Here is a 23,792-nt window from a genome sequence, read left to right on the forward strand (position 1 = left end):
CAGCAGCAGGTCACTTTTACCTGCTGTTTCCAGTAAAAGTAATGATGCTACTCAGGATATTCAGAGGTGACCTGATGTGCACGTGGGTAATTGCAGCAGGTGTAATTTTAAATTCAGGTTTGTAAAGAATAGTGTGGCATCGCTTTTCTGAAAGGAAAGCTGATAATTGTCAGATATTTAAAAATTAGCCGTGAAATTGCAGTTGGCAAGTCCTTGCAGTAGCAATATTTTATTTTTTTTCTTGTTGCTTATGCCAGTCTAGAACAACATGAGTGTCATAGTTTTATTTTTTCCTCAGAATATGGCGGCATGGGCTTGGACTTCTCCTATAACATTGCAGTGGCAGAAGAGCTGGGAAACATCCGCTGCGGAGGTATTCCTATGGCTATTGGAGTGCAAGCTGGCATGGCTACTCCTGCTCTTACAAGGTAATTTTCAGAAAGTTTGGTTTAGCCTAAAACCCAAATTGTCATGTGTTTAGTCCTGAAACCCAATCTGTATAAGAGTAGAAAAAAACATTACTGTGCAGATTTACTGTCTAGTTGCTCTTCAGTAACGCTTGAGGAAGGAACCTGCTCTCTACCTCTCTCAGTTTGATTTAGGGGAGAAAATACAGATATATATATTTTTTTAATGTTAGAATATTATATATTAAAACATAGGCCTTGTTTAATAGTAGATGATATGTTTACAAACACAGAACCTTGGGGCCACAACCAATAAAACAATTTTAATTCCAGAATCCCCCTATTCATGTTGGTGTTTTTTCTTAGCCAGTTGTCCCAGTGCAGTCATACTAAGGATGCATTTAGTTGTAATGATTAGGATCAGTCTAATTCTATTTTATAATTTACTTGCTTTTTTCCAGCTTTACAAGGTGCTCCTCACTGACTGTGACTCTTCAGAAATAATGATCAATATTGGTGTAAGTCCTAAAGTTGTAGCACATGTATTGTGCTTCCTAAATATGCCCATTCCAGGCAATTGCTTATTTTGCTTTTTCTCAGCTGCTTGTGTCACTGTTCCCCTTTTACCACTTGCTATCATTCAGGCTCCTGCACTTTCTGAAACCGTTGGTTGGTTGGTTGGTTGTTTTTTTTTCCTCCCTCAGTAAAAGTGGCAGTTACCAACAACTTCTTGATGTAGTAGTTTCACAGACATTCTGCGTCAAAACAGAAGTTTGCAAAACTAGAGGGAGGTGACAGGCTGGTCTAGCAGTTTGCCCCTGGAATATGGATACGCCTAAAATTCTGGAAGGTGGTGGGGAGGATTAAATTCAAATAATGATGATGAAGTCAGGAATTTCTCCGTGCAAATCAGATATACAAGAGGGGAATTTTTGCACAGAAGAGCATTTTAGGGTTGGGTTGTTTGTTGGTGGTTGTTCCTCCCCCCGCCCCCAATCTGAATGAAAATGCCTGTAAATCCACTGTAGAGTCTGGAATGTAGGCTCTGTTCCCTTGACATGCATTTATCCTTCTGCTAGGTATGTGCGACTTCGGAGGTCTCAGCCATGGGAGATCTTTCAAAAAGTTTTCTTCTCCTTTGTGTAATACACCAAAAGCTTGCTGAAAGCATGGAGTTCAGTACGTCTGTTGCAACAGTAGCTTAGTTATAGTCCAACTGAAAATAAAACTAGTATTTTAAAAGACTTCAGAGAACAGTAGCTTGCCCCCATGATAGCCTTTTATTCCCAAGGGTTTAAAAACATCTGTGGGTAAAAGAACACGGGATTTTGTTCCATTGCAGTTTTTTGGCCTTCTGTTACTCTGTTCCGCTGTAGTAAAGTGGTGAAGCTACATACGTTTGTGCTAGTGAAATCCTAAAGTGGATGTTCTTGGAAAGTAAATGTGAAAATGTCGTTCCTATGATGAAATCTGTAATTGAATTTGCATCTGTATTAGTGAACTTTTCCTCCACTGTTAAGTCAATTCCACTGACTGGTTATACAGTACAGTGTCCCACTCTTAAGTTGTAAAAGTGAGACTTGGTAATGAAAAGAGAAAGCTGGTTGCTACAGGAAATTTTGCATGGGTGCAGCTTTACTTCATGCAGTGTAGTGAGCGAGCTAACTGCTTGTCCTGGGTCATGGATTCAAATTGCACTCACAACCTGGATGGTTTGTTTAAAGGTATCTGTGTACTGTGGTGATCCTAAACAAGTTCCTAAACAACAAAGTGATCCTAAACAACAAAGATATAATTCAAATTTTGCATCTTAACTATGCGTTGTTACATGCGATGCATCAGCGATGCACAAAGTAAACAGTAATATGGGAATCAACCATCATCCCCTAAAAAACTTCTAAAAAGAAGTCTGGAGCCCTTTGTTGGCTTTCCTAACTTTGGGCTTTATTCAGCATTCATCAAGCATGTATTGAGTGCGTCTGCAAACCAACTCAGTGAATGTGATACATCATGAAGATCTTCTGCCACCATAAATTAGAGGTGTTGCTTCAATTAGATATATAGACAGCACAGTAGTTAGAACAGATGGATACACGTATGCGCATGCACACACAGAGCTTTTTAAATTTTCATACTTTGGAAAAATAAAGTTTTAAAAGATCTAGAGTCAGGATACTTCCTGATACTGTTTCTGCAACTTCCATGGGTTTCTTGCTTCAGTGACAAGCTGTTGCAAGTCTTAGTTTGTGAAGGTCTTTGAGATACTCAGTTAAATGGGAAGTACATTGCAGTAACAGTTTTAATTATATAAATAATCAGTTTTGAAAATGTTACCTATATCTGTTTGCCTTTTCACTGTTCCTTCATTCTTTATGGGGTTTTTTGACAACCTTCAGAAAGTTATATTCATGGTCATACTTGGAAGCAACCCTGCAGATTTCGATTTATATGCATTTCTACTGTGCAGACAAATATAGGAGAAAAGAGTTTTGTTTCACTTGAAGATGCCCAGACTGCTCCATTTTTTTCCACCAGATTCCTCTAAGTGAAGCAGTAGCACTTTCTAAATTTGAGAACTAAATGCAAAATATTTTGTCAGTAGTGATCTGACCTTTGATGTACCTGGTTCTGAACATAACTCTCTGTCAGGTCTTTCAAATGCATTCAGATGTAATACTTCACTTGCTTTCATGCTTACAAGTAAAGTGGAGAAAGCAGCTCTCAGTTCAGGCAGTGAATGAGATTCATTTCCCTGGGCTTGTTTAAAAAAAAAAAAAAAACAAACCCTATGGGGTGACACATCCATAGTGATACCAGATCAGTGTGGAGCTCCTTTATCTTGTCAGTAGGCAGTAAACTTTCCTTTTCTCCCCCCCCCCCATTATTTACCGGAAAACGGTAAGGATAATGATGATTATTTAGTGGGAAGAGAATGCTTTTCTATTTCATCAGCTTACTCATCACTGATTCTTTCTCCATCCTGAACAGCAGCATACCTGAGAATTAATGTCCAAAAAGTTAGTTTTATTGTTTTATAGTTTTATTTCCTGTTTGCTGTAAAGGAGGGAAGCTGCAGCTGACAATCAGAACAGCGGTTTCGACAAGCAGGATCATCACCTTGATCAGCTGGGAAAAGGGTGAAAATGGGAAGAGGTCATTCAAGAGCCAAGTGGCTTTCCCACTGGCATAGCATAAGGGAAGCTTGGTTTTGTGCTTCTTCAAGAACAGATGTACTGAGTTGTCTCGCTCTAACATTTGGTACTTAATTTGTATAGTGCGCATAGGGTAGGCCAGGTCTTGCCCTGAGCCAGAGCAGAGACTGTTATAGGCACAGCTTTCAACATATCATTAAAAAAAAGTATCATTAAGCATTGCTGTCACGATGGCTAGTTATGTCACGTCCATAGCCAGTTGTACTGCTTTGTGGTTTTGAATACCTGAGAGGGTCTAACCTGGCCAGAGCAATACGGTGGGGCACTATGAAGTCAAGCAGCTGCTTCTGAACTAGCTGTCTTCAAAACGGCTTCACTGTTCCTATACCTTTAAGGTTCTCCAGCTCCTGGTGACAGCCTGGCCGTACTATGGTGGCAGGTTGTCTGGTGGGCAGCCTTGAGGTCTCCAGAGCTGGTGTGGTGGCAGCAGGACACCAGCCACATGAGTAGCTCTTAAAAACTGCATGATCTGAAGAGGGTAGTCTTTAATATGACTCCTCTTTCACAATACCTGCATTTTAGTGCAAAATGCATTCCTAAATAAATAGATTGACGTAATCATTCTTAACCAAAACCCTTCAGGTAGTCTCATCTGCATGAGGTAGTCATACCCATCAGGTAGTCTCATACAGGCTTCTCATCTGTATTCTTTTCAGAACGTAGCAGTAGCTCAAACTGAGCAATTTATTTCATAAAATCTTCAAATAACTGAAGCTTAAAGGCTTGATAAAAACTGGGAGCCTTTTTTATTGCTTTTTTTAAGAGCACTTCTCTTATTGCTTTTTTTCTTATGCCATCTTTCACAAAAAGTAAATAAGTTTTCTAAATGTGGGGTTTTTAAACTTGCATGTCTTCTTATCTTGACTGAAACAGGGACTCGAGAGAAAGCTGATTGCAGTGTGGATTCTTTTAAATCCAGGTTATGTAAATTACTGAACTTAACGAGGCTTCCATGCTGCCCAAGGGTGCTTGCTGCTGTTCACCATGCATTTCTAACCCTTTCTGTGCCTGTAAAGAGCATCTCTTCCCTTTTGTTTTTTCTTGCTTCTTCTCCTGTATCTTGAAGATCCAAGGAATACTGCTTAGCTGGACTTGGACATCAGAGGGTAGGATGTCTGTGCAGGACTACACTGAAGTGAAAGTGTGGCACGTGGTTGCTGCATTATTAATAGTTTGAGTCTAGGAGCAGAACAGAAAGAGAATTGGGAGAAATTCACCTCTTGCTAGTGTGTAAGAAGGAAAGTGACAGGAGGTCAGAGTTATCCTCTTCTTTGCCTAAAAGAAATCTTCTTTATATTCCTAGGAAGTCCATGAGTAAACTATTGTGTTGTCTTTGAGATACTGTAGAATAATGTATAGATCATCCCAAAACCTCTCTCTTTTTTTTTTTTTCCCCCCTTTATTTTTGCTTTGGTGGTGAATAGTGCTCAAATGTGTGAGCTTCAGTGCAAGAAAGCTTGAGTTGATCAAAAGCTGAGAGCTGTGTTACAACTGCCTGCAGCTGTTCGTATTCAGAATTTCAATTTGCACTTAATAGTGTATCATACTAGTGTATCTGTCAGTTCTACTCAGAACTTTCCTTACTAATTTAATTAATTCACTTCAGCTGAGCTTTTTTTCCCCAGAAGCAGAAGAAACAAAAGTGAATAAGATCTGTGGTTCTACCAAGATGATTATCAGCCCAATTAAGTCAGAATAGTGATGTGCGATAGACATATTTTCATTCAATGTAGCAATCTAACCTGTCAGAAACCAGATTTTTATATATATTTGACATGAATAAAGGTGACTTCAAATTTCTAATTGGCAGAACACATAAACAGAACTATGTAGATCAAGGAAGTGTTCTTACATCTGTATTTTGCCATGGTTTTATTTTCCTTTTACCCACCATTTACAAGATTGTATACAATTGTCATTTTTGTGTTTGTATTCATGACATTCCATCAATGTTACTTATAAAGTGTGGAGCAACAAGAGATGGACCACTTTCCTGCAACTCTTAATGTGTAAGAATCTCACACTTAGGACTTCTGGATTACCCAGCATCAACAAGGAGCTCCAGTTTATTGACTGTAGACTCATATGTGTGTATACATACACACATGTATGAAAATACATTTTAGAGCCATGCTAAGGCTGCACAGTCAATCACATGGGAAACTATGCTCTGGGGTACGGCCCCGGCCCAGTAAGCAGACATAGTCTGGTCTGTCTTGAGTCAGAGCTCAAGTCTTGCAAACAGTTTCCTAATTCTGGAGCTGTAAAACTGGGAAGAAGTGGGTATTGCGTTTGTGCAAACTTGAGGTTTTTCTGGGATGCATTTAAAATGGGTAGAATTTTACCAAAACAACGTATTTCTAACACAATAGCTAGCTGCTTGCTGAGCTGCATGTCCTTCCTGCAAAGCATAGAGACCCATGATCTTCTGAAGATAGTGTTGCCAGGCACTTTTTTTTTAATTGCAAAATAAATTCTGCTGTAGCCTCATTTTTGGAAAGAGCTGAACTGTTTTCTGGAACTTAAACCAACCAAACAAAGATATCAAACCAGAAACATTCTGAGGAAAGTTCTTGTCATAGAAATCCTCTGTTGAAATAACTAAAGGTTGGCAAAACTTTAAGCATCAGAAAGCATTGCCAAAAATCCCTGCTAGCTCCTCTCATAATCTGATTTTTCATGTTGTTGGTTGTTTGGGTTTTTTCGGTGGGGTTTTTTTTGGGTTTGTTTTTTTTTTTTTTTTTTTTTTTGTCTAATGAATGTTCAGCTGGCCATACTTGATCATGTCCTGGGCAGGGTGGGGAGGTACATAACAGACCAGGGGACTTTGTCCCAGTATGCTGGAGGAAGGAGTAAACACTCCAAGCTCGCTTCTTGTATTTATTTGGGATTGCTGCCATGATTATCAGCAAGGACAGGACTGGGACTTGAGCTCCCTATGTGCACAGAGTGAAAGTGTCTGCCACCTCCCAGTCTGTTCTCTGGCTGTCCCGTGTCCTTTGACTGTTCTGTGTCAGGGTTGGAGCGGAGGGGAAGGGTCAGAGTCTTAGCTAAAACAGCATCACTCCTTTGGAAGTACTGGGACAGTGTTTTAGAAGGAGGGCCCAGGTAACTGCAGCCTGCTTAGGCAGCCAGCGAGCCTAAGGAGGTGAGTGGAGATGCTGACCTGAGAAGCCTCACACCGATGAGGAGGCTGAGGAGGAACTTGACTTTTATGGATTTCTGCTCACAGAAGAGACATCTCATGACCCGAGGAATTTTTCAGTCTAGCACAAGAGAGGTTCAAGAACTAGACCACGAGCTCACCATTCACGTTGCAAGACCAAATCAGTGAATGTTAATTAGGACAAAATCGACCGTGAAATGAGATGGACCATGTTTTGAATCGATGAAAGCAGCTAAACATTGGAAAAAAAGAGGGTGCCTCTTAACTGAATTGAAATATGGCCAAGTGAATTTTTTGTGTTAAAATGCCATCAACAGTTTGCCATTTCCCTTTTTATTTTTGTGGGGACTAAAAGAATGGCTGGGAAGAAGCACTAATGGATTTCACTATGTGATTTAAATGCAGATGTGAAATATTAATAATGTAAATACAGGTATTTGCAGAGGGTGGCCATCACATGTCATAACTTTTCAGTCACCACTAAAACCTGGCAAAGAGCTGGTGCAAAAGTCAGAAGATATGCAGAGAGCCGGTCCTCCATCCTGGCTGACTGCAGACTGGTGCAGGAGCGTTGAGGGGAAACCCCAGGGACTATGTTTATTTAGATCTGATAGCTCTCAAAACAACAGTCATAAAGATCAAATTTTGGGCATCTAGACCACACGTTTCTGTGGGAGTAAGATGCCTGAATACTTGTAAAAACCTTATTTAAAATGATTGTGGCTGCACTTCTGGTGAAGGCTCTGAATCATAGCTTTGGAGGGTATCTATTCTGTCTTTTGGATCTGGACAGATTTTACCTCATCATAGGAAAAATGATGACTCTGTGGGGATAACTAAATTTGTAACTAACTTGTAAATAAAGTTTACCTTCAAAAGTTTTAATATCTGATCTTTTTCATTATGTTGTTGCAGGTTTGGTTCTGATGAGTTGAAAAAACAGTTCCTCGTACCAACTATAGCTGGAGATTTTGTGGCTTGCTTGGGAATCAGTGAAGCTGGAGCTGGGTCAGATGTCGCAAGTAAGTTAACCTAGCAAATTGCCAATTTTAGACAGCCTGGTATTTTAATGGAAAGAATCTGGTTTCCCTGACCCTTCCCTTTGCCACTATCATTTGTAAGAAACACAAAGGAAGGAAAGTCTGGTGCAGTGAGGGCAAAAAGTAATATTCCAGGAGCAGTAACATATGCCTCTGATGCATCCAAAAGCAAGCAAATTGAATGTATTTTCAGTGAATGAATAGCTATAACCCTGTATAGGCTGAGCACAACAGATTAATATGCAGCTGTCACGCTGGCCCTGGATTTCTCCTAGGGTTTGTTCTGCTGCTGCCTTCCCTGTTCTGTCCGAGCTCACGGCGGGCAGGGAGCACTCCAGCACCTCCTGTAGTTGCACAGCCACCCTCCGCTGTGCAAACCTGCGGACGCACATGATAAGGGGTGGGGCCTGTTCAACTGTACTAAAACTTGCAGTTCCTTAAAACAGACCTCCCCGCTGAACGTGGGCAAATCGCAGAGCTAGTCCGTTCTGAAAATGATGGCATCACTTTCACGATGGGTTCCTCTCGCTCATTCTTACCTCACCTCGGCCCCTTCCATCGTTCCGGTGCAGCAAAAATGTCTCTGAACTGGGGTTTGTTTTATGTAGAGCTAATGAAGAATTTGCCATGTCAAATCTATTAGCTTTAATTTAGCTACTTTGCATGCAACTATTTTTCTTGGTTTAGTGCAAGAATATGTTTAAAAACATGGACAAATGAAACTATTATTCTGAAGTTCCTGAGGCAATAGATGATTTGAACAATTAAATTAAAACAGATATTGTAGAAAAAGTAAAAGATACCTCATCTGACTGTGAATTGTGGACTTCAAGGAAAAGGGAATGCCAAGAAACCACTTTTAGAGGTTTTGTGTTGACACAGGATGGCTAAGTAGAATACATTGTGCTCTTACAAATTACTGAGACGTGTTTCTGCAGACAAAATCGCTGAGTTTGACAGAAGTTTTTTGATCAGCAGAGTCCTATGTCCACCTCCTTGACCAAACTCAAGTTGTTTTCTCAAGACAAATAGATAATTATTCAGTGTTAGAGCAAGGGTGCAGCAGGTAGTTTTCAAGAGGGTTAATGGGGATAATGAAATAATGGGACTAAATCTTCCTCTATGATCCATTGCTGTTTTCCTTTCTAGTTAATTGATTTTGTTCATAAGAAAAAATTCCATAATTTTTATAGACTTGTTTTTCATTAAAATAATTTGAAATTTGAATTTTGCTAATGGAGGAAATATAACATCATTTATTTTAATTAATGCCTCTCTAGTTTACTTAGATGATTATCAGAAGTTTCTAAATATGATTTTAATTTTTTGATGCAGTGCTCCAGGTAATAAGTAACATAAATATTCTTTTAGCTGCATGTTGTTTATCTAGTTTAATTGGTATGATACGCTTGGACTAATACAGTTAAAGAGAAATTTGGAATAAACTAGGATTATCTCATGAACCCAGACTGCATCTGGGAGGCAGACTACAGGATGAAATGACAATACTTTTTCACCTGTCATGGAAGATCTGATCCCTAGTATAAATCCAGAAAACAGCTTACAATGCTTCTAAAGGGTAATTAAATGGACAAGTTAGGCATGAGCAGCACTAGCTTATGTTCTGAGTGGCACTGGTTTGCAGGAGGCAGAGAGAACATATAAGCTCCAGGTGGCCCAGCTTTAAAGTAGACTGAACTGCATGAAACAGCACTTGATACTTCCTTTGGTTTCTCACGCTATTGGGATGTTTGTCTCCCTTATAGTGATAAGTGAAGGGGCAGTAAAGCATAGCAACTATTCACATGTTAAGGTTGGGGACATGCTTCTACCATGTGAGCCAGTATATTTTGAAGAATGACGCAGAGTAAGGTATCTCTAGCTTTTTCTTCTGCCAGTTCCAAAAATAACTGAAGGTGATGTGAACACAGAAGACAAAAAAGTGTTTCTTTACATGAGAAGTGAAAGGTGCCTGGAATTAATTTATTCAAAATTCAACAGAACAAAAAGGACTGTGTATATTAGTCTAATATAAATTTCAAGTAAATTTGAAGGAACACCTGTCTGCTTTCAAATGTAGTTGTTGTATATTGTACATAGTATTGACCATGTACAACAAAACTAGCACAGAGATGACTTGAGAAGCAGAACAGTACAGAACAGTTGGTATAGAAAGTGTCTTTCTTTAATTTCAGGATTCTTGGTACCACAAAGCATACACATTTTTGTAGGTTTTAATGATTTCGTCTCATTCTATCTCACTACTGTTCCACAGTTTATATAATGTTTTGCTGATAGTCTGTGGGGGATATGCAAGAACACGTCATGGAGGACACTTCCTCTTTCTTCAAGTTATGTCTTCCAGGCAACTGCACCAAGTAACCCTGTTCGTATCTATGCTGAAGAGGTAGACATCTTGCCCCATTTTGTCTCAGTGGAATCCAGTCTTTCTGCTTCTCTGGGTTTAGGTTGTCTTTTTTGAGCATGAAAAAACAAATTTGCACACGGTGTCTATAATGGCACAAATACTTCTCCAACCCTAATAGGAATATTACCCTCCGATGTGTAATGTTATACAACAGTTTGCTGGCTTGTGAATCTTGTAATTAACTATGCAGATCATCTTCATTAGCAGTTTGCTATTAACATTGTAAGATACAGCAATCATTCTTATTACTTTGTGCCTAAGTACTTGTACTTGCCATGTTGAATTTGAAAACTCAAGATCATTCCTTTCTTGCTGGGCGATACCTCCGTTTTCTGTGTTGGTGATGTCTCCCAAGTTTGTGTCACCAGCAAATTTCATTAGTGTATTCCTATTCTTCTTTTAAAGATCACTAATGAAAATATTCAATAGGTTTTGTCCAAAGGCTGATATCCAAGGAGGAGCTCCAATAGTACCCTCCCTGCACATCAGCACGTCCTCTTTTAATGCAACCTGATGCAATTTCCCTTTTGCCAAGTTCCTTACCCACATTTCCACTTTTGTCCTAATTCTTATCTTTTCAAAATTTTAACTCATAGTTACCTAGTAGCATCAATTTTAGTTTGCTTGGGTCCAACAGGATTTTTCCTGTTCTGCTTTTCTCTAGAAAATCCATTTTCGTTATAAATAAATCAGACTGGTTTTAAATAAGATACCACTGGTAAACTGAATTATCTTTTCTTTCCAAATGTATTCTGAGGCTGTGCGGATTGCCAAAACCAACAACCTCTTTTTTCACTAATTTTAATTTCTGTACAGTCCTTCCTGTAGATGTCTTGCTTTGTCAGCTATATTGTGAATCTTTTTGTAATCTTGTGTGAAATACTTCTTTAGTTTTGAGGTGTCCTCTATATGTCTCATTTTTTTTCTCATTCTCTTTTCATTTCTGTGGCTGATTTTTCTTTGCTGCCTCAATCTTCTTCGATTTTGTTGGTTTTCATCTGCAAGATTTAACTTAGTTTGACCTGTGATAGTTCTTAACTTCTGACCTCCAAACTGTAGCTTTGATAACTAATCTCTTCCCTTTCCTGTAGGCCTTCTCCTGTTTTTTGAAGTGATTATTCATTCAGTGAGACTTGAAACTATTTAATGCAAGTTTTGGTGTTTTTGTTTTTTTTCCTATGCTGATGATGTGAATTCTGGATATGTGTTCCTCACTTTTTTACTTTAAGGATATGCATTGCCTATCTTTGATCACCATATTGACCTTAAAGGTTGAAGCCAACCTTGCCTTTTGTCAAATCGGTTTAGATGCATGGCTGGACTCAAGAGCACAGTGGAGAAGAAAACTTGAGGCTCAAGTATGTTGTGATTTGAATGGTGAAGTGACCAGCCCTGGTTGCTTATATGGCATTATCTGTATTATATGCCTTTCGATGATGCCTTGTGGCCTTTTCTAGAAGGGGCCCTCACAGCACGTTCTGTAAGTTGTTCAGTTATAGGCACTACAGGGCCAGTGGTGTGGACCTGCCAAAAATGAGTTATGGAGCACTGACTGAAGTAGCCTTTTCCCAGAGCTATGCCCTATCAAGGAGGATAATTACAGTCAAATATTCCGAATTATCTTCATAGCCATATCCCTGAGACTGAAGCCACTTGACTTTAGTAAATTGTTAAGTAGGTTTTCAAAGCCTGCTGTATTTTAAACATAAAACTTACTTGTTGACTTGATCATCTTTCTTCTAATTAAAGTTAAAGAGAATCAACTCTTCATAAGTTGATTTTAAATAGTTGTTTCTCAAGTGTTTGAAGCTAACTGTCAAACCATCACATCTGGGAGTACTTGAACATTCCCATTAGTAAGGCATTTGTTCGTTAATCTGTATTTGGGTGATTAGTCTCCTCTGATGCCATGCTTGCAAGAACTGTTTACATTTGTGATAACATCACAGTGCTCATTGTTCCTCTGCAGACCTTCCATGGCACCTCTATCTAATCTCTTCAGTAGCTGTTCCACAACAAAGGGATGTGTGATGTAAATCACTGTGTATGCTCCCATCCTTTTCACGCTACTTCAGTACAGTGTTGTAATTCTTACTCTGGCTCTTGTGTGTCCTTCATTTATTATTTAGTCTCCATGTATGTAACTGTCCAGTGTCTGTGTCCATGTATTATAAGCATCAGTATTTCAGATTCCTTCAGTTTGTTGGCCGTTATTATTATACAGATTTCATATCAGGTCCCTTGGACAGATTTGGCATAGTCCTTTCATTGACTAAATAGCTATATGGCTACTGTTTTTATCCACATTAGTACTCTCCCTTGCTGTTCATCATTATCTGCTTTTAAGTTCCTTTAGCCATAGCTGTATCTGATACTCCCTTGTCTTACACCTTATCCAATTTTCTCCCATCATTTTTCCCTAGTTCCGTCATTAACAAGGCTTCTTTTCAGCCATGCTGACCTCAGTCCCAGTTTATCTTGTAAATGAAGATCAGATACTTGGTTTTGGTTTGTTTTTTTTTTGTTTGGAGCCCTTGGGAAGAAGGTTCATGGGCAGACTGAGGTGGGTGTGTATGAAGGTATAACCAGCTGACTTAAATGTGCCTGCCCACTCCACTCAGTGTCTGGCTCCTACCCTCCAAGTCTACTGCCTCCCTCAGTAGGTAGGTTCTTATGGACTTGATAGTCTCATTAGATTTACAGGTGCTATTAGGGGTGTGGTAGGGTTCTCTTTTACCATCACATACTTATAGCTAGATATCTGTTGGAGAGTCTTCCTCAGTTGGGGTTTTAGTTGAAGAAAATCAATTGCAGGGGAAAGAAGACAGCCCTTTGGAAATTCTGCTGGAGTGTAAATAATAACTAATGATTCACTCTGGCTGTCTGTTGCAGCTAGGGCTGCTTGCAGGATGATGTGAACACTCATGGATGAAAATAAGATTGTTTTTTGCCAGGGGGTATAAATAGCAGGTGTTTAGAACTCCTTTGTGTACAGACATTCTTAGCATTTAGACTTGGCCTTTCGAAAGTTTACTAGCTTTGAATTTATTACGCCATTCTGACAAAGAACATGCAGGAAGTGCGTGTATGTATATCTTTATGCATACACAGATACTGAGGCTTATGTTTGTTTAAGTCAGGACTCTGAAATTAATGGCCTCCGAAGTGACTAGCGTGCACAGTAACCGAAATGCGTAATAGGTCACCTCAGACTGAAATGTTTCTGGCCGGAGTTTTTGATGACCAAATTTACGTAGGGAAAGTTTTCTGCTTTCATCAACTGGGATGAAGACTCCACCTAAAGGAGGGTGAGAGAAGTGGTCTGGTTTCCCTGGCTTGCCTTCCAAGAGTTGTCCAGACGGGTCTGCCTTGTGCAGCCCGGAAGGGTTAGAGGACTTGGGGGGTATGAAGGGAGAATCAAATATTAGTTATCTGTCTGAGAGCAAGAGAGTAACTCTGCCAGTCGTACTACAGGGACCAGCTTATCCCTCCTTCACAAGAATTAACCCTTCATTTCCTATGTTTTGAAATAGGTATCAAGACAACAGCTGTGAGAAAAGGCGATGAATATGTCATAAATGGTGGTAAGATGTGGACTACATCCGGGTGCCAAGCAGACTGGATGTGCCTGCTGGCAAACACCAATGAAGGACCTCCCCATCGAAATAAATCTCTCATATGTCTGCCAATGAATCTGCCTGGTAATAACACAGAACTCTTTCTCTTCTAATTTGATTTTATTGGTGTTTTTGTGTATGCCCAATACAAGAAGGAAAGGTGTTTGACAGAAAGGACTGCACCCATAAACGGTCTTCTAAGTTAGGTGTTTAACTGTTATACAAAGTTGGTTCTGAAATGCAATTGCACACTTCCACAAAGAAGTGGGGGGACAAGAGGAAATGAGAAGGAAGTTAAATATTTTGCAGACTTCAGCTTGTGACTCCCAAATAATTTGATATGGAGAGTCCTTTTCACCAAAAATAAATGTATAAAAGTTGTTCAGATACATTTGCATGGGAATATTTCATAACTTTCTGTGAGAATGAATAGACAAGTCAATGCGAAGGACAAAATTAATGCCTCAAAGAAATAATTTAAAATAGAGCCAACTTTTTTTTTTTTTTAACATCTAGTGTCTTTTAGTTTTGGAGAAGTTCCACAAAACTTTTATCTTAGTTTTCTGTCCCCAGAAGGCATGAAGATGCAAACAGTCCACAAAATAAATAATGTATTACTCTATTTACATAGATCTTTGCTACATATGAACTATATGCAAAATGTTCTTAAGTTATCTTTCCAAAATCATGTAAAACTCCTTCCTGTTTTGTATGAGGACTGGTGAACAGAATATATACTTTTTTCCAGTGAATGGAGAAGTATGTTTAAGCTTGCTGTCATATTTCTTCAGAAAATACTGAAAGTGATTCTCAAACATGTGAAAATAAAAGGATAAAGAGTTTAGAGATTTCAAACTTGGGAAATACATGGGAAATACCTCCCAAAACAATCTTATCCCACACGCCAACACCTGCCTCCCAGGAGTCTGTGGGCAGTATCTGACTCTGTTTGGGTGGGTTTACTGACCAGCTGTATTGAATACTAGAAGGATGCAATGCTGTGCTGTGATTGTATTGTGTGGATGGTCCTGATCTTCCCCCAATAACCATCCTCCACCACCCAACCTGGTGGGCTTGCTGAAGAGAAGTGCAGGCATACCCAAGGCATTTCATGGCTGTGCTCTACAAAGGGATCTTTTTGCCAGGGCACTACTATTGTTAGCAGTTTAAATTACAAAAACAGTCTGTGAGTTAAATGTGGGCTGGAGTGAAAGCTTCAAAGATTTTGGAAGCAGGGATTTGTTTTTGAAGAAGACTAGTAATTTGGGTGAAGACACTGTAGAAGTACATCCTAATCTAAGGGTACAGGTTTCAGTGGTACAGTCCACTTGGTGTCTGTTCCTGAGTACTCTGCAGACCTTGCGGCAATAATGTGCTGTATTCATAAAGGACATCGTTCAGAGAGGATACAGTTAAGGTTATGTTGGTGGGGACCTTTTGCAGTTTTAATAACTGTTCAGAAGTTTTTAAACCTTTTTGGTTTTCACTCATTTTTAATATTTAGAAAATTATGTAATATATTCATTTATTTGATATATAATGTATAATATATTTTTACATATTTTAAATATATTATATCTATTTAATATATAATACTGTATATTGCTGTATTTATATATTAATATAAAACATTAAAACCTATGGCATTTTTGTTCATTCAATTCAGAGTATTTTACATCCAAAATTTATGGCATTATCAGCATTTCACATGTAGGGACACCACCATGGCAGTGAAGTGAAGGTCCATATGTTCACTTAATAGACCAGAGTGAGAACAAAACCCAGGTCTCCAGTGTTGCAAAAGAGGGGGATGTCTTGTAAGTGAATTTCAGTATAGAGTAAGTCAAGTGAGTGAGTTGCCTGGGGAATTAAGCAAGTTCTGAGTGGGTTGTGAGTTTCTACAACTGCTGCTCATGCAAGACAGGCTTTGAATGGGCCCTTACAGAAGATGAGCCTGAGCTGCTTCACTAGTTGTTGAGTTTGTCCGTATTGATAAGTGATGAGCAAACATGTAACTCGGAGCCAGAATCTCCCTGAATTTCCAGGTAAACTCACTTACCAGCCATCTGCATGAAGTCCTCCTTGTGATTTTTCATGAAAGGGTCAGAGTACAGATGCAATGCTACTTCTCCGAGATCAGTTTTCCTAAAACAACAAAGCAGCCAACCCACTGTTGGAGGCAGATCAAATACACAGAAATTGACTTGGAGGTTTTCAGCTACTTTGCTTATTCCAGAAAGACGTGTGAGTCATTGTAGCTTTAGAGGAGGGTGTTGTTAGGTCACACAGCATATACCTTCTTTACCTGCAGTGAACAGATTTTGAGTGGCAAAATTGCCTGAGTCACCTGAAACTGATCTGCAGAAGTGTAGAAGTCTTCCTAGAAACAAAAATTGCATTCCTCAAGTGTATATACTTTCATTTTTTTGTGTGATACAGATATTGACCTCCAAAAGGGTCACTGTACCAAGATTGGTGACCTTTTGAAATGAAGTATTAAGATGGTTGATTGTGCTCAGTGGGTGGGTCATATCAGAAGTGAGATTTTTCAGGAAGACAAAGAGGAAAAGTATGAAAAAGGCTGCCATTTGACACAGATGTGAGGAGGAAGCTCCAGCTGTTTTGATGTATCCTAAGGATGTCTGTCTGCCAAAGATTGTGCTCCTTGGAGGGCAGCAGACCAAGACTGTACGGGAAGCGTCTGGAGGACATCACCGAATGATGCACTATCAAGCGTCTGTAGATGTATGTGTGTCAAAGCGCAAGAACGAGCACAATGGACAATGAGTGTGTTATGTCTGACTAACTGCTGCAGTCACCAGCCTATATGGCCGGGTAAGGAAGGGATCCATGGCGCAGCAGTAACACATTCCTTGCTAGCAGCTGGAAGGACATGGGACACTAGTCCAGCATTTTTTGTGAAAATCTTAATTGTTTTGTACTTGTATAATGTGGTGATTGGAAAAAAAAAAAAAGTTCCAAGTCTGAAAGCAAGTTATGAACTTCAACAGCTGGTGGTTTACTGGAGATATGAAGTAGGATTTACTTCTTCTAATTTTAGGTGTGTACAGTATCTATTCTGGGGTGGAGCAAATCATGGTCCAGATTTGACAAGACACTGCTGAATACATTTCTCATAAAGGGAATTTGATAATCGCAGTGTGGATTCACAGCAGATATCTAAATTAGGTGAATACTCCTTGTACTAATGAAGTCTTAAAAAAAAAAAAGCTGAATTTCTCATATGATGAAGGAGAATCTAACAAGTCATAACATGTCTGTGTGTAAGATACATAGACAAATGGCTTGCAGCCCTAATCTGGTAACTATTTGTGCACTGATTTGTCCTCTGAGTCCTCGGATAGCGCTAGGGTAGATTGCAAGGAGGAGATAATAAAGAGAAGAGCATCCAGGAAAGGGAAAAGAGCATGTTTCTCAGGTTGCAATTTAAAATGTGCCTCTCTCCATTTGTAATGGCACTAAATGGTGTCAGGAGAGAGCAACTGCCTTTCTCTCAAGATAGAATATAGGAAATAAAAGAGATTGTCAGAAGGCTGGAGGAGTGGGAGAAAATTAAAAATCAAAGACGCCTGGGAAAAACTGCCCAGGAAGAGATATAGCAATCCATCTCAGTGATACTGGTGCAAGTAGCACAGATGGCTCTGTTAAGAGTGATTTTATTAAGTCAGGCACTTGGCCTTGCTAGATTGAGATTTGTGTGTTATTGGATGGCTTGTGATTTATTTAATACAGACAAACTCCAGGAGTTATCTGGGCAGATGATTTCTACTGCTGCTGGTAATTTTTAGTATATAGTACCCCTTATGAAGAGAACGAAGGTAATTAAGTAAAGGAAGATTTTGATGCTGGTATTGTAGTCCAAGAGATGATTATGAATCATTGACTTCAAAAAAGAGAAAATGTAAAGCATGTGCTAGCAACAGAGGGGGCACTACAGGAGGCTGATGCAGTTTGGCCTCCTTCTGAATGAGAAACATGAATTAATCTAAGACCAAGTGAAACTGGTAAGGCACAACAAAGTGGGGATGCAGCTAGATTCAGGAAACTTGAACACGCAACCCAATCTGGCAGAAGTATGGATAGAAATAATTAACACATTTAGCTCCTCTAACCAAACCTGTAAGAGCTTTCCTCAATAGTTGTTGTGGTACGTGGATCTGGGGAAGTACATAACAGCATTGATTTAGCAATATAAAGAACTGGCAACAGTTGTACTTTTTCAAGCAGAGTCCTTAGTAAACCACCCACTAACAAGAGCAGTAAGTGCATCTTCATATGTGTGAGGAGCAGTGATTGCATAAAACCAGCTGGAAGTAGACCAAAGACATGATCTCTGAGACTCTCAAAGAAACCAAGCAGTAACATTCCAACAGGAAAAGATGTTCCAGAAATCATATGGGCCTGTAAATGGTTCAGTGTGTGTTTGTTTAGCTCTGATTTTAATACTGAAACAAACCACAAATGTTTTTTTGGCATGGCTGGGTGCAAATTGCTGGATAATTTTCAATCCAAGAGTCAAAAATTTTTATACAGCTGTCCTAATTTTCTTCCTGCATTGAACATATATCAAAGCAAGTATTCCTAACACATAATCTGTTTATAGATTGGCTGGTGGAGAAAAATCTTGAGTGGAAGGTGTGGAAGTCTATGTGGACCTTATTCTGCGAGCAGTCTTGGCATTTGGAAATAGTGTTGGTATTTCATCTCTGCAGAGAGATGAAACTTTCCATAACCTTATTGAATGCAGCCAGAGAGAATGAATTTGAAGGGAATGACTGCCAACTTCTTCTGCCTGCAAAACCAAAGTAATTTTCACATGGCTGAAGTCCTCCTGTCAGTAGAAGTTGAGATGTCTGTATTGAGAAGTTGAGATGTCAGAAAGAGATGTTTACTGAAAGCCATGAAGGATAGCAAGGTAGAAACAAGTACAGAGAGGGACCACAACAATCTGTGCAGTGACCAACTCCTACTAAGCCATGTTAGAGAGTAGTAGAGGATTGGGGAAAAAAAAAAATAGAATAAAGAGGGCAATATTGCCAGAATACCTCCTCTTCACAAAACTGGTTAGAATACCATGTATGTGGGTAGTAAAATGTTTGGTTTTCTGCAAAGACATACATGCCGATTTGGAGGACTGTTTTTCTACGTATATCGACTTGGCAGATGTAATCAGCATGTTTTGCACAAATCCTCATACCTGGTTGTTGGCCTCAGTTTACCTCTGAAACATTCTTGACTTCCAGCCCAAATAGTCACATTAGCCCCAGAGCAACAAGGAGGTAAAAACTGAAGACGAGGGAATTGCCACAAAAAATCAGTGGCTGTCTGTTAAACTCTGATGGCACAGTGGTAAGCCATGCTTACATCTGAACAATAGCAAGAAAGAACTTGCAGCTAGGAGAACACAAACAACAGGAACGAGTCCTGCCTGGTGTGACTAGGTAGCTGAAGTCTTACGTGGCCAAACCTGAAGGAACCAGGTTCATCTCCAACCGTTGCACGTGGGGTCAGAGTTAGTGCTGTGTAGGGAGGTCTGTGGGGAAGCAAATCGTCTTCACAGGCATGTCCACATGAAAACTCAGAGGAATTAATTGTGATCGTTATGAAGCCTTCTGTGACTACTTAGATGAATGAAACAGTGTTTTGTAGGCCATCATAAAATACACAGTTTTAACAAAATTTGGAGTTGATACAGAATTGTTGGGTGTTTGTAGAAGTTATGAATTTGAGTCTAACCTTTTACTATTAGGAAAAAGCAGTGTGGTGTGATTATAAACTCTCTCATCTACAGGTACCAGAAAAAATCAGGGTAGGCTAGAAAGGGGAGGATAAATGTGGAAGAGAGGGAAGGAAGAGGATTTCCAGGAGGAGAAATTATCTAATTGCAGCTTAAAACATAGCTCTGTTTTTGTCATTATTAAATATTTCTCTACTGTTTCACAGCAGTGCAGGCACTCAGCAAATACTGCTGAATTGAATTCCAGCATTTTATTATAGTGCACTAAAAATCAAACATAAGCAAATAAATACTGCATTGTTTCAAGATGTGCATGAAATAAGATTATGACTACTAGTAAACAATTATTATTTGGGGGCATAATGAAAAGTGGGACCTTTACAATTGCAGTTTCTGATTTGCTAGGTAAATAAAATGGAAAAACTCTTGTAAATGGGATGTGGGCCATTTTACTCTTAAATTCCAGAATACTGTTATGTTTTTCCTAAAGGCAGGTTTCACTGTAATCTTGGCACATACCTTCACATCTGCAAACTTCGCTTTCTTAAAATGCTGTACATGTACATCGTGCTTCTATTTTTTGTGGCCTTTCTAATACCCCTTTTTCTTCAGGCATTCACGTTGCTAAAAAGATAGACAAACTGGGCATGAGGTCATCGGACACAGCTCAGATCTTTTTTGAAGACGTAAGGGTCCCCAGCAAAAACCTCATCGGTGAGGAAGGAAAGGGTTTTACGTATCAGATGTTGCAATTCCAAGAAGAGCGGCTGTGGGGAGTAGCCAGTGGTAAGTCATCATTTGTACTTCTGGGGCCAGGCAGGGACACGGGGTCACCTTTTGCATGAGTAACAGCACTTTCCTTTTATTGTAAATTGCAATGACCTCTTACGATCTGGTTTTGAAATCTGTCATAGCCTGGATACAGACCTTCCCTTTCTGTAGGAAAACTTGAAATAGAAAATATTTTGTGAGGCATCACAGAGGCTGGTTTTGCCTTGTTTCTTTTTCTTGGTGCTTTTCTGCTGATAAGAAAATACGGCATCATGTTATGTCTGCTACAAATATAGTACAAAGGCTATCAAAATACTGGCATGAAATAGAAAGAAGGCGACTTTTCCTGTAGTACAGTAAGCTATGATGTTTATCCTGGATTTTAGAAAATTAGCTTAGTGGCTGTGTAAAGAAGTGGCTCTTACAGGATGTAAGAGCTTTGCTTTGTGGATCTGTTTTACCTCTGTACACTTTGGACATAAGTGGTACAGCACCAAATTCCTTTCCCTGAAGTTACGCTGTCACAGAGTTCCTGTTAGTCTGAACTCAGGCCCTACTTGAATCTGCATATTTGAGTTACAGATTCTGGATATTCCAGGTAACCAGATCCAAGTCTGGATTGTCCATTTTCAGCCTCCCAACCTTCCCCCCCACCCCACAGCATTTGCTTCTTCAACTTAAATGTAATGTGGTTCACTGTAAGAAGATTGGTCCTCTTTAAATTTCAGGGTTGTATAAATAATCTCACCATATTCATGCTCCTGTGCGTACCTTGTCTGTTACTGTCTGTGTGTGGCTGGGGAATCGGGAACTCCTAAGAAGTGAATTTCTGATTCAGTGGCCAATTAAAAAATTACTCCCTGTTGTGGGTTGATCCCAGACCAAGTATTTTAGAGTTCAAATGCTTTAAAAAATCTTTGGTTTGGGCCAAAATTCGTAGTTCAGCCTGAGATAAATAGTAAATATGAGAGTAGTTTTAGCAAAGAACAGGAGGTTAGACTTGCAAGGGATGCCACTGCAGACTCAGGCAAGGAGTAGACGTGGTCCTACTGCTGGTCCTGCTTTAATCGAGGCATGCAGAGACCACAAGGACGTGCATTGTGCATTTTTATGCTCAGTTTGAAGTCTAAGTTAAACAAAACAATCGGAAGCCCTGGGCTGCAGTGATACTTCCCAGGCAGCAGAGTAGCCCACGGCCGTTAGTCATGCCCCAGGCAAAAGTGACGCGTGCTGACAGCATCAAAACACAAAGCCTGGCAGGTTAGATCACTCCTGCTAAAACCACGGGCAGCTTGGTACTGTCCAGCCTTGCACAACTGGCCAGCAGTCACCGTGCTCTGCCGGGAAGTGGGACACCAGGTTTCAATTCTTCTTTTTCCTCAGAACAACACAGCAGGAGCAGGCGAACCCTCGCCCTGGATGAGCAGTCTGGGAAGGGCATCTTCGCTCCCCCCACCATGGCCAGGCAGGGGGCATCAGGAGGAAGAGCCTTGAGCTCACCAAGGGAGAGGGAGCTGCCTCCTGCAGCGTGCGGTGGCCAGTGTGTTATACCTTGCTGGGCCCCCTGGTTTTGCTTTTATCCACTATCTGGTGATACCAAATGCATGAAAGCACTGGGAGCAGGGGCAAGACCCATGGTTTGGGCCAAGTTGCAAACTTCAGAGGTAAACAGTTGTGGTAAACAAGAATAAAGAGGAAGCGATGTTCAGAAGGGAGCCAGGTGCTTGATGGATGCAGTTTGTTACACCACGACATCTAGCTGTTAACTTCCAGTCCTGCAAATGGTTTAACGCACGTTCAACCGCAAGTGTTTTGCTGAAGGCTCAGATGTGCAAAACGGTGTACGTGCCTTCAGTAGTTTTGTGATTAGGTCTGCATGTGTCATCCTAGTCCTCACTTCTGGCCCTCGGAAGGACGTTTCTGTTCCTTCCCAGTTCATAACTATTCATGTGACATTGAAAATCATCAGTCTGCTTTTAAATGCTTTAGGGACCAGTCCTGGCATCCTCGCTTTCACTGCTTCCTAAAACTTGGAAGAGGCAGTTGACTGCCATTCTTTTCTTTCTTTCCTTTTTGGGCCTTGTTTTGTTTTGTTATGTTTGGGGGGCGTTGTTTTGGTTTTTTTGGTTTTATGTATTTTTAGTATCAAGTATCATATGCTCCAGCCTTCTCTTTGTTTATTAATTATCTTCTTTGTGGCCAAATTTCAGAATGTGTGGGGAGTTTCCTTCCTTCTTCACCTTTTTTTTTTCCTTTTAAAATGAATTTTCAGTCAAACAGATTTAAAATATAAATGGAAAACTAATTTCCTGGAATTGCAAAATTCGGTCACAGGTGTGGTCTTTTCTTCTGAGTGACATGTTATCAAAGGCATTGGTAAAAGTCACTGTGTTTCTTGCTTCATTGAAAGAGAAGAGCTGCCACGTGTCTCTCCCATGTTGTGACGCTTGGTAAACACCGTCCATTTGTGGACCTGTTGCACGGATCACAGGAAAAGAATGTTGCTATGGCAAGAAAGCAAACAGGTTTTTTGTGAATTGCTTAACTTGGAGGCAAAGAGGGAGTTCAGTGTATGTGAGAGAGCAGAATGGCACTTTTCTAATGACTTCTATCTGCTCCTGTAGTCTCAGTTTTATGAGCACCATTGAGTCACGGCCAGTAAGCAGGATGACAGATCCTTTTGCATGGGCATGCACGTCCTTAAGAGACAGATTGCTCAGCTTGGAGCTTGCTGGACAACTCACTAGAGAGTGATCAGCAACAGCCTAAGAAAAACGTTAATTTCCTTTTGTTTTGAGAGGAGATGTAGCAAGGCAAAGTGTGTTCACAGTGAGCAGAATTTTCAAGTGGAAGAACGTAAGTTGGATGGAGGTATGAGGAAAAGACTGTTCTGCATCTGGCAGCTTCAAGTTCTTTCACAATTCTCGGCTGTGTGGTAGATCATGCATTCCTTAGGCTACCCTAGAGTGAAATTTCCTGCATGTGCTGTCAGTTGAAACCCATGGGGCCAAGTTTGTCTGAGGATGTGGAGAACACTGTATGACAAAAGAGGAAACAAATATACAGGGGAAAAAAAAAAGTCCAGAGAGAAAATGAGTTTCACTGTTAAGAATGGCATTTCTCTGTACTTATATGACTGGCAAGGTATTGCGTGCTGTTATGTTGTAGAAGGCTGTTGGCAGTCATGGTATTCATGACGTGCTGCGTTTCGTTGCTGTATGCTGCACAGCTAAGCTTTGCCATGTTAGAGCTATGCTCATAGCTCTAAATACCTGTAGTCATAGCATCACAGAATGGTTTGGGTTGGAAGGGACCTTAAAGATCATCTAGTTCCAACCCCACAACATTCTTCCTTATGTTCAATCTAAATCTACCCTCTTTCAGTTTAAAACC

General features: G+C 40.0%; 1 protein-coding gene across 2 annotated transcripts in view; it reads left to right on the forward strand.

Annotated features, from left to right (window-relative positions):
• Nucleotides 1–23,792, forward strand: part of LOC142405425 (putative acyl-CoA dehydrogenase 6) — a 94,658-nt gene that overhangs the window by 58,730 nt on the left and 12,136 nt on the right. For both annotated transcript variants that reach the window (XR_012774175.1, XM_075492831.1), the window contains exons 3-6: nt 299–428; nt 7,701–7,807; nt 13,787–13,954; nt 20,241–20,414. Coding sequence is in view for 1 of the 2 variants with exons in the window: in XM_075492831.1 (XP_075348946.1) it covers nt 299–428; nt 7,701–7,807; nt 13,787–13,954; nt 20,241–20,414 (579 nt within the window). In the remaining variant the exon portion in view is untranslated. The remainder of the gene's footprint in view (nt 1–298; nt 429–7,700; nt 7,808–13,786; nt 13,955–20,240; nt 20,415–23,792) is intronic.

Source organism: Mycteria americana, chromosome 2 (genome assembly GCF_035582795.1).
Source record: "Mycteria americana isolate JAX WOST 10 ecotype Jacksonville Zoo and Gardens chromosome 2, USCA_MyAme_1.0, whole genome shotgun sequence".
NCBI lineage: Eukaryota > Metazoa > Chordata > Aves > Ciconiiformes > Ciconiidae > Mycteria > Mycteria americana.